Source organism: Oryctolagus cuniculus, chromosome 11 (genome assembly GCF_051225735.1).
Source record: "Oryctolagus cuniculus isolate XC-2025 breed Fujian yellow rabbit chromosome 11, ASM5122573v1, whole genome shotgun sequence".
Classification (NCBI taxonomy): Eukaryota; Metazoa; Chordata; class Mammalia; order Lagomorpha; family Leporidae; genus Oryctolagus; species Oryctolagus cuniculus.
In genome coordinates this window covers 5,234,621-5,245,683 of record NC_142877.1, presented here as the reverse complement: position 1 = coordinate 5,245,683, position 11,063 = coordinate 5,234,621, and the positions used below count along the sequence as shown (strand labels likewise).

General features: G+C 48.7%; 1 protein-coding gene across 2 annotated transcripts in view; it reads left to right on the top strand.

The window, feature by feature from the left end:
* The first annotated feature begins 8,841 nt into the window (after positions 1 to 8,841).
* CASS4 (Cas scaffold protein family member 4) overlaps positions 8,842 to 11,063 on the top strand; it is a 47,215-nt gene continuing 44,993 nt past the window's right edge. The window contains exons 1-2 of one of the 2 annotated variants that reach the window (XM_089306975.1): positions 8,842 to 8,919; positions 9,478 to 9,682. In XM_089306975.1, the coding sequence (XP_089163101.1) occupies positions 9,647 to 9,682 (36 nt within the window). In that variant the 5' untranslated portion in view covers positions 8,842 to 8,919; positions 9,478 to 9,646. Of the gene's footprint in view, positions 8,920 to 9,447; positions 9,683 to 11,063 lie in introns of those variants that run through there. The other variant, XM_089306974.1, reaches the window with a different exon arrangement.

Sequence of the window (11,063 nt, the reverse complement as noted above, 5' to 3'; positions counted from 1 at the left end):
GTGTCAGTGTTCTGTATTTTCCGCTTCAGTAGAACAACTGGCCGGCTTTCCCCACGGCCTCTGGGAGCTGGCTCTCGTCACACCTCCCACATTACCAGGACCTGCACCACTCCAGTATACAGCCGGTAAAGATCATACCAGTTTGACGGGAAACGTGATCAAAAGTTTGTCTGATCTAATCCCAATGAGTGAGCCCCGATTCTGCAGTTAGTTGTTGCTTATCTTCACAAAAGATTAATAGCTGTTGACTTTTTTATGTAATTTTCAGTCTTTTCCATTCTCTTCAGAATGAACTAACTTCTCACTGGATGTACTCCTGGTAAAGGCATCTCAGAGGATGTGTCTTAACCATCTGATAGAAATGTTGTTTAGACTTCAGAAGGTGGTGGTATCTCTCTGTATTCAGCTCTTAAGTTTGGTCAAAGAACCCTGAACACCCCATCTTAAAAATCTTGTTTTATATTTATCCCAGAAGCCAAATACTTCATGATCTAGGTTAAGAGTACCTAGAAATATAATCTGGGATCATTTGATAAAAACAGTAAATAGATTAAACTAAAAGCGATTCTTTGTGTTACAGGAACCTTCTTGAAGTTACTGCATGAGAATCCTGCTCAGGTATTATCCTACAGGTCTCTGAGCGTATTAAGTCACAGAGTTCTAGTTCAGATTTCCAAGGAGCTCTGTTTTGGTCCATGGTGAATATAAACTCAGTTTTCCTTTGTATCCTGACTCTTTGATATTGGAACTTGGCCGTCTGTAGGTGCTATTTTTCTAAGACTGAAAGAAACCTGCTGAATAGGAACAAGGCTAACCATTTCTCCCAAAAACTTCCCAACCCAAACTTCCTACTTCTTTTTCTGACTCTTACTTTCAACCCATGAAACTAAAGCAGAGCCTTAACATTTCTGTATTCTGCTTTGGCTCACGAACCAAAATGACCACACTGCGCTTCCGATGTAAATCCCATTGGCTCTTCTCAGTGGTTTGTGAATTATCATAATGCCTACTTTTTCAAGTTTTTAGAGCAGGTTCAGTCATGGACCTATAGTTTCAGGACCGAGAGTCACAAGATCAAGATACTTTTGTGTGTTTCCAAAATGGTTTTCTTTTTTCCCTTTGAAAGCCAGTTAGGTTTTTAGCTGGTGTAAATGCCGGGAATGTTACATGGACTCAGTAGTATGCGCACCTCATTAACTACCCTGGCACTCGTGGTGCATAATACCAGGTCAGGGTAAGAACATGCACCTTCTGTGTTATTTCTCAAAGATGTATGTTCTCTAAAATAAACTTTTTGTGTATAGTGATAATTCAAAGCTACTTTCTCGCAGGGGCCTGGGGAGAGCTTGACTGAACATTGCCATATTTAAACACGAGGTCTCAGACAGCCATGAAGACTGGGGTACTTTCCACACTGTTTCTTTAGTGCTTTGTTTCAGAAGTCAGGTTTTTGTAGCTGAGTCACCTTTCACTCCGTACCTTTGCTCTTCTCGTCTGCGAGCTTAAAAGCCTTGAGTGTCATTCACTTTCTTTAGTTCCTTCAGAAACTATCTTAAGCCTTCGGCTTTGGTTTTCTTTAGGAAGGGCGGCCTAGCGGAGCCCAGTGTCCACTCTGCTGCTGACCTGGTGAGTGGTGAGGTGAGGCGTTTCCCACTGGGACAGCTCCTGTCTCTTGGGTAAAGGATTTGGTGAAAAAGCCCACGACACGCACTTCAAGCAGCGAAGCTCCTCTTTTCGATGCATGTTTGATGTCCACAGATGTTGGGGAGGAAGAAGCGTCCACTTAGACGTCTGAGACTTCTGAGACTTGGCGCCCTTTTTGTATACACCTGGGTGGAACTTATTTTTAATCTTATATAAAGATTGATTTATTTGAATGAGTTAGAGGGAGAGACAGATCCACTGGTTCACTCCCCAGTTGGCCACAGTAGCCACGCTGAAGCCAGGAGCTGCTTCCAAGTCTCCCACGTGGCTGCAGGGGCCAAGCACTTGGGCTGTGCTGCACTGCTTTCCCAGGCCATTAGGGAGCTGGATTGGAAGAGGAGCAACCAGGACATGAATCGGCACCCACATGGGATGCTGGCGCCGCAGGCAGCAACCTTAGCTGCTTTGCCATAATGCCAGCCCCTGTTTTTAAATAGCTGGGATAACAGGGAATTACTAAGAGTTGAAAATAACAGGAAGCCGTATGCAGAGGATCTGCCTGTGGTACCAGCTGGCAGTTGGCCCTGTAGCACTTGTCACTTCTAGAAACCTGGCTGTAAGCAGAAGTCAAAGCTCTGAGTCTCTCTGTGTGGGAACTTAAGCCAGTACCCAGAAAGCACACAAAAGGTGCCTCCCTCAAAAATGGTGAGCTTCTCAGAAACCTGCCTCCAAGAAAGATGGGAGGAGCCAGCACTGTGGCCTAGTGAATAAAGCCACCGCCTGCAGTGCTGGCATCCCGCTTGGGCGCTGGTTCCAGTCCCAGCTGCTCCACTTCTGATCCAGCTCTCTGCTGTGGCCTGGGAAAGCAGTAGAAGATGGCCCAAGTCCTTGGGCCCCTGCATCTGCGTGGGAGACCCAGAAGCTCCTGGCTTCTGGCTTCAGATCGGCGCAGCTCCAGCCATTGCAGCCAATTGGGAAGTGAACCAGCAGGTGGAAGATTCTCTCTCCCCGCCCCCCTCCCTTTCCTTCTCCTTCTCTCTGTCTCTGTGTAACTCTGACTTTCAAATAAATAAATCTTAAAAAAAGAAAGATTGGAAACCCACTTCCTCCACACTGGCTCAGGGACTGCAGGAGGGGCAGACAGAAAGGAGGGTCCTCTCAGCCCAGACCACAAGCTGCTCCTTCTTGGAGAAAATCAGGTGTGGGGGCGGTTTAAAGCCGTGTCCAGTTCATGGTGGCCGCCAGTGGCTAGTAGGAGGCAGCACAGGTTGTCTGGAAGAACACATCTTAACCCCTGTCCAGTAATTCTCCCGGATGGCACTCAGAATCTTGGGCTTGCAAATACACGGCGAGACTGAAAAAACACAGGAAACCAGACTTGCAAAGATTGAGTGAACTTAACCTAATGCAGAATGTGATACAGGTATGTAGAAATGTTTAAAGAACTAAAACAGTAGCTAAATAGGACCAAGGATAAGACACTTTGAAAAGTGAGTAGATCTGCGGTACCAGCCTTGTGGCACGGTGAGTTAAGCCACCACCTGCAATGCTGGTGTCCCACGGGAGTGGCACTTTGAGTCCCCGCTGCTCCACTTCAAATCCAGCTCCCTGCTAATGCAGCCAGGAAAACAGCAGGAGATGACCAAAGTGTGTGGGCCCCTTGCCACCCACGTGGGAGACCTGGATGGAGTCCAGGCTCCTGTCTTTGACCTGGCCTAGCCCCTGCCATTGTGAGCATTTAGGGAGTGAACCAACGAACAGGAATATTTCTCTCTCCCTCTCTCCCTCCCTCCTTCCCTCCCTCCCTTTCCTTCTTCCCCCATAACTCTGCCTTTCAAACCTTTGGGGGCAAAAAGAAATAAATTTGAGGGCTGGCGCTGTGGCTCACTTGGTTGATCCTCCGCCTGCGGCACCAGCATCCCATATGAACGCCAGGTTCTAGTCCCAGTTGCTCCTCTTCCAGTCCAGCTCTCTGCTGTGGCCCAGGATGGCAGTGGAGGATGGTCCAAGTGCTTGGGTCCCTGCATCTGCATCTGCATGGGAGACCAGGAAGAAGCACCTGGCTCCTGGCTTCAGATCAGCGCAGCACCGGCCGTGGCAGCCATTTGGGGGGTAAACTAGTGGATAAAAGACATTCTCTCTCTCGCTGTCTATAGCTCTACCTGTCAAATTAAAAAAAAAAAAAAAGCAACTATCCTCCAACTCTTGGAAATAAAGATGGTTCTTGAGACGATTCTGATTTAAAAAAAAAAATAGATTTGAATAAAAGAATGAAACAGCGAAGTAATTCAACATTTCTGCAGCTCTCGCCTAAAACCTTTCCTTGAGCGTTTGTCCTTCGGCTTCCTTCTCTTAGTGACGATCTCCGTGAAGCCTCTTCCCCAGTCATCTTGCATTCATCCCTAACGACTGCCCTGGCTTGTCTCGTCCTGCCAGGGTCAACCTTTTCCTCCAGCTTTCTGTCTGCTCTGCTCCTGCACTGCTGCCTTTGCATCAGTTTGTTTTTCTTCAATTTTTGCTCTGATTCCTTTTCCTGCTCAGCCTGAGCATCAAAATCCAGGCTAGAAAGCCAAGGTTGCACTCATAATTCTGGCGTCTGCAGAACCCCAGTCCTCCCTGCATTGTCCCTGTCTGAGGGTATTCAATGACAATGTGTGAAATTCTACTTTGATTAAAAAGCTGTATTTATGATATTATCTCCATGAGATTGGAATCTGCCAGGTAATCTCAGATGATTTAAAGCAATGCAGAGTGCAGTGTCCTGCCAACCCATTAGTGTTCTTGAACATTCTAAGTGTCGTGTTCAGCTGTACCTGGTAATTCAAGTATTGAGTGCTTGGTGTTTGGTTTTAGGTTTTTTGTTTGTTTGCTTGTTTTTCATTTTATTTGAAAGAGAGTCAGAGATACAGAGATCTTCCATCTGCTTGTTCACTTCCCAAGTGCCACAGCAGCCAGGCCTGGCCAGGAGCCAGGAATTCCATCCAAGTCTCCCACGTGGGTGACAAGAACCCCAGCACTTGGGCCATCATCACTACTTCCGAGTGCATTAGCCGGAAGCTGGATCAGAAGCAGAGCCAGGACCTGAACCTGGCCCTCCAGTGTGGGGTGCGAGCATCCTAAACAGTGTCTCAGCTGCCCCAACACCAGCCTAAGTGCCTGGGGTTCGAACACTATCTGTCAACAATTTTGGTGACTTAAAATTCACGTGTATAAAAGCATGTAAAACCATACATGTGCAATTTGCCTTCCTGCACATTTCTTAGGTGCTCATAAAAGAGAAGTGGTCAGGCCTCAGAAAATAAAATGTAGTGCAAAGTACTGTTCTTGGGAGCACCTGGGTCAAGAGAGCTAGGACTGCCCACTAGAGCCTCCCTCGGTTCTCTTAAACTAGCTGTTCAACCTGCAGACAGCCGGATATTATGAAAACTCCCAGCTCCTCTCATAGTCGTATTTGTGCGTGTAACAGCTTCATTTGCCTTCAGACACAACAGTTGCCACAAAGTGTCTGAAGCAGTTTCTTTCATTTCTGAAAACTACAGGGACCACACACCAGACTGAGAAGTCGAGCCCTTTATTCTGAGTACCCGGTTAGATATGTGTGTAGGAGTACACCTGTCTAACGTCAGGGCCAAATCCTCTTGTGTCTGGGTTTTCTGATCTGGGTTGATTTCCTTAGAAAAACAATGATGCGCAAATTACATCATCCTGGTCTGTGTTGTGAACTTGACTTGGCATGGAGTCTTCCTTTTCCAATGACTGGGTGAAATTCTAGCTCTGCTCACTTTACCTTGGAGCCTTGAGCAAGTGTGTCCATTCTCCCTCTACTTTTTATTACAGACAATCTCAAATGCATCCAAAAGTCAGTAATACATTAGAAACAGAAGTTGCCGAAGGCCAAGGGAGAGGGGGTGAGGAGTGATTGCTACAGGGTTTCTTTGGCGGGGTGATGGTTGCTTAACCCTGCATGTCTATAACCACTGAATCACGCACTCCTTGTGCGCATCTGCCTTGTGTCTCCATGAAGCTGCTTTAAATTCTTGAAAAGTGTCTACAGTAGAGTGAGTCCCCAGATGTCCATCACGCAGACTCCCCAACATTCAGCTCCTGACCAATCCTGTTTGACCTGTACCTCCTCCATCCCTTCTTTAGTTATTTCAAAGCAAAGCACAGATATATTTTATCTACAAATATTTCAGTATATAGCTGTGAAAGATAAGGATTTTAAAATCACAATCATCACACCATGATAGCTGTAAGCACCAACATTAATCACTTAAAACAGTCACATGTATGCTCAGTGTTCAAATTTCCATATACATCATTTTTTAAAAAGACTTATTTTTTTGAGAGGTAGAGTTATAGACGGAGGGAGAGAAAGAGAGGGAGGCGTTCCATCCACAGGTTCACTCCCCAGATGGCTGCAATGGCCAGAGCTGAACTGATCTGAAGCCAGGAGCCGGAAGGTTCTTCTAGGTCTCCCACATGGGTGCAGGGGCCCAAGGACTTGGGCCATCTTCTACTGCTTTCCTATGCCATAGCAGGGAGCTGAATTGGAAATGGAGCAACCAGGACTTGAACCAATGCCCATAAGGGATGCCAGCACTGAAGGTGGCGGGTTAACTCACTACGTCACGGGCCCCAGTGCCAAATCTTAGTGCTCAAGGTCTCAGATTTCTGCCCTGTCTCCTGTCCTTGGTGGTGGTAGTGGGCGGTCATTCTCTGGCAGACAGGGCACCCACCCACCCAGCAAAACTGGCCTGTCCCTGGCTCACTGTCTCCACCTCTACATCTCAGAAGGTAGGAGAACCTTGCACCCAGTATCCTATAGACAGCTGACCCTGGTTGGGATTCCTGGCTTCTGCAGGATGTGGGAACCATCACTTTGGGGAAGACATGGGCAGGGAGGCCAGCCTAGAACATATGCTCCACCTGGATTAAACACCTCCACGGCTGCCAAGGGGATTTTTCCCACAGGGGTGGGAAAGGGTGCTGAAGGAGGAAAACGAGACTCCTGTGATCACTGGTGTTGTTACGCAGTCAGCAGCAGCCAATGGCACCGGGTACATCCTGTGGGGTAAGTAGCTGAGTGCGGTGAAGTTCATTCGAAGACCACAGAGTCCTGGGGAAATGGTGAGCCATAGAGACAGCCCCTACTCAGCTTCACGTTAAGAGCTGTTTGTTTTGTGTTTTGGTTTTGTTTTTGTTTCCCCAATAGTTTCCAGGTCCTTTAAAACAAGAAACAGTAAATGTGTGAAATGTGTGTTCCATGGAGCTTTGATCTGGTATTTAAAAAGCCTAAGTAAGGGGGCTGGCGCCTGCAGTGCTGGCATCCCATGTGGACACCAGTTCAAGTCCCAGCTGCTCCACTTCCGATCCAGCTCTCTGCTGTGGCCTGGGAAAGCAGCAGAAGATGGCCCAGGTCCTTGGGCCCCTGCACCTGCGTGGGAGACCTGGAAGAAGCTCCTGGCTCCCGACTTCAGATTGGCACAGCCTATTGGGGAGTAAACCAGCGGATGGAAAACCTCTCTCTGCCTCTCCTCTCTGTCTCTGTGTAACTCTGACTTTCAAATAAATAAATCTTTAAAAATAAAAAAACAAAAAGCATAAGTAAGACAGGTACTGTGGGGCCCTGCTATCTTCCTTTGGGTTCCCAATAAGGGGTGAGTGTTTGTTTTTGCATTTTCACAGTTTAAAATTCTCCAATTTCTAGGTATGTTGCTAAATTTCTAAGTTTTGTTGTGGCTCCCAAGTCTTAGAGATGTTATTCTTGTTTGAAAAACTAATGAAGTGTAAGAAAGGAATATTTGGGTTGAACTCTTCCCTATTTATAAAAAATTTTCCTATAGGTTTATCAAACTGGAATCATAGAATCTGGGTTTCTTTTAGGTGCCACCCTCACCAAATGAACCACAGTTTTGGCTTTCAAAGTATGGTTGCATCTTTCCCATCTGAGACGCCCATGCCCGCTCACATAGAAGAAGTGGCAAGAGCTGGCAGGGAGCAGGAGTGCAGAAAAACATGTCCAGACTCAAATTTAATATGGAAATAGTGGGCTGGTGGTCTCACAAATGCTGTTGGCTGTGTGCACTCTACATAGCACCCCCCGCCCTCCCCCCCCCCCTTTTTTTTTTTTTTTTTGACAGGCAGAGTGGACAGTGAGAGAGAGAGACAGAGAGAAAGGTCTTCCTTTGCCGTTGGTTCACCCTCCAATGGCCGCCGCGGCCGGCGCGCTGCAGCCAGCGCACCATGCTGATCCGATGGCAGGAGCCAGGAGCCAGGTGCTTTTCCTGGTCTCCCATGGGGTGCAGGGCCCAAGCACCTGGGCCATCCTCCACTGCACTCCCTGGCCACAGCAGAGAGCTGGCCTGGAAGAGGGGCAACCGGGACAGAATCCGGCGCCCCGACCGGGACTAGAACCCGGTGTGCCGGTGCCGCAAGGTGGAGGATTAGCCTAGTGAGCCGCGGCGCCGGCCCCCGCCCTTTATTTTTAAGTTCTGAAAGGCAGAGTGCCACAGAGAGAAAGAGAGAGACAGAGAATCTGTTGGCTGACTCGGCCCCCAGACGGCTGCAACAGCTAGAGCTGGGTTAGGACAGAGCAGGGAGTCAGTGTGTGTTCACCCATGGAGTGGCTGTTCTCTCCCTGTGATCAGCTGCATCTACAGCAAGTCAGCCCCCATTCTGATCGGCAGATGTACCCTGAGGCTCACCCTTGTGTTGCCTACACATTGTACACCCAGAAGATGAGACAGTAAGTGCCATTAATGGCAAGAGGAGAATGTTTGTCATGGTGGTTAAGACACCCACATCCCGCAGCTGAGTGTGTGGGTTTGAGTTTCAACTCCTCCACTTCCAGTCCAGCTTCCTGCTTGTGCACACTTTGGGAGGCAGCAGGTGATGGTTCACATACTTGGGTCCCTGCTGGGAAAGCCAAATTGAATTATGGACTCCTGGCTTTGGCCTGGCCCAGCCCTCACTGTTGCTGGTGTTTGGCAAGTGAGCTAGCAAATGGAAGATCTCTATTTGTCTTTCTGTTTCTCTGACTTCCAAGTAAAAAATTAGTGAACGTTTTTAAAAAGAGCAGAATGATGAGAGAGAGCATTGGTTGTGGATGGGACTTGAGTCAGAATGGGAAGGATAAATACCAATGTGTTTAAATGAAATAAAAATGCAGACTTTTTTTTTCTTTTCTTTTTTAAGGAAGAAGAATGTGCTACACCATAGGTCCTCTCTAGACACTGGGTCTGAGAGCAAAGACCCAGCAAGCCATGATGATGGGTCAGTTTGGCCATTTTAGGGGCAGACAATGGGTTTGCTAGACTTGAGAGCCACAAGCCAAAGGCAGGTGCCGAAGTAGCCCTCTGTGCAGAGTCAGCACTCAGAAAACGTTAATCATTAAGTGCTGGAGGCTGGCAAGGTGCCCAGTGCAGGGAGGTGTGCAACTGAGAAAACTGGAAAGTGGGGTCTATGCCCTTTGAGGCATCCCTCTTGCCCCTTTTATGCTGGCAAGACGTAGGGAGGAAGAAGTTCTGAGCACCCTCCCCATGTGGCCCAGTGGCATCTCATCCAGGAATCAGGAGTGGCTCCGTGGGGGCAGCTCAACAGAGAGCAAGGGACGTGAATGCTCTGTGTATCGCTAAGCTTCTCAAAGCAGGAACCTCTCCCCTAAAGCAGAAGAGAGGAGTTTTTTTTCTTCTTTTGTGGTTTCAGAGAGCAAATGAGTGACAACCTCTACTTCAAGACAGAGCGAGACGTCAGGCACGCGGGAGGGAGGGTGCCTGTTTCTGCCCACCCCCTTCTTCACCCCTTTCATTCCGCTCTTATCATGCTTTCCAGAAAGTCAGCCTGCAGGGAGACTCTGACGAGTTCCCGTGCGCTGCCGGAAAGCTCCATGGAATTCACTTTCTGAGAACCAGCCAGAGGCGTGCAGTGACATTGCACAACCGGCCTGCAAAGCTGGAGATAGCAGCCGGGGAGCTCGGAGGAGCTGTGTCACTTCACCGACATGCGAGGAACCAGCATCATGGATGGAGCACCCAAGGTGAGCGGCCGTGGGGCTGCTGGCAGGGGGAGGCTGAGCACGACGCGATGGCTAAGGGCGACACCGGCTTAGTGTTGAGCTTTAGTGAAGGCACGGGGTGAGCACTGGACACATGGAAGTTTGAGGTGGGAAAGGCTAATGGTCAGTTAAGAGGAGGCAGTGGCCGGCGCTGTGGCTCACTAGGCTAATCCTCCGCCTTGCGGTGCTGGCACACCAGGTTCTAGTCCCAGTCGGGGCGCCGGATTCTGTCCCGGTTGCTCCTCTTCCAGTCCAGCTCTCTGCTGTGGCCTGGGAGTACAGTGGAGGATGGCCCAGATCCTTGGGCCCTGCACTTGCATGGGAGACCAGGAAGAAGCACTTGGCTCCTGGCTTCGGATTGGCGCAGCATGCCAGCCGTAGCGGCCATTTGGGGGGTGAACCAACGGTAAAGGAAGACCTTTCTCTCTGTCTCTCTCTCACTGTCTAACTCTGCCTGTCAAAAAAAAAAAAAAAAAAGAAAAAGAAAAAGAAAAAGAAAAAGAGGAGGCAGTGCCTGTGCCGTAAGTTCATTGCCCTTTGCTTCTGAGATGACTGGAAGTGACTCCTGTAGAAATCAGCTCGGGAGGTGACCACACAGCCCGCAGCTTGGTGTCCATTCTGCACCCTGACAAACTGCGTAAGCGAGCTGTGAGTCTGTGCCTTGGCCCACCCTGACCGCCTCTCTCTCGGGACCCTGGAGACGCTCCGTGCCGCTCACAAGGGCCCGACTGGTTCCTGTCCTAACTTCCCCAGAGCAGAGCACAGACCCCCAGCCCAGCTCCCGGCTGCCCGTGGTGGGCACCCCTGCTGTCGTCCTGTTATCGCCTGTGTTCTGCTTGTCCTTCCAAGTCTGCATCACAAATCCAAGACGGTTCTCTACTTAGGCAGCGAAAATGACTGCGGAACTCAAGGGGGAAAGAACACTTACTTAGACAGAGAGAAAGAGAAACTCAAGATTGAGGAGATTATTATCTTGCTACATCCTTTTAAAATTTTACGTAGATGGGGGGGAAGAAAGACATGAAACAGTTATGCAAGGGGGAGTCTGCATAGGAATTGTGTGTTAATTATTATTAAACAGTATGGAATCCACAGCTGTATACCTCTTAGTAAATATCTTAGCAGTTCTGGACTTTCTTCCCATATATTTACTTTGAAAATTTTTCAAATCGTTGGAAAAATGGGTGGGGGTGGGGTGGGGAGATAATTCAGTGACCCCCTGCATATCCTGTGCCTCAAGTGCCCCGGCTCCTGGTGTTTGTCATCTTGGGGTACATGTGTCTGTATCTAACACACACTCCGCTGTCGTGTGCACCACCTGGACATCAATGGCAGACATAATGACACCTCCAGGTGCTTCCTT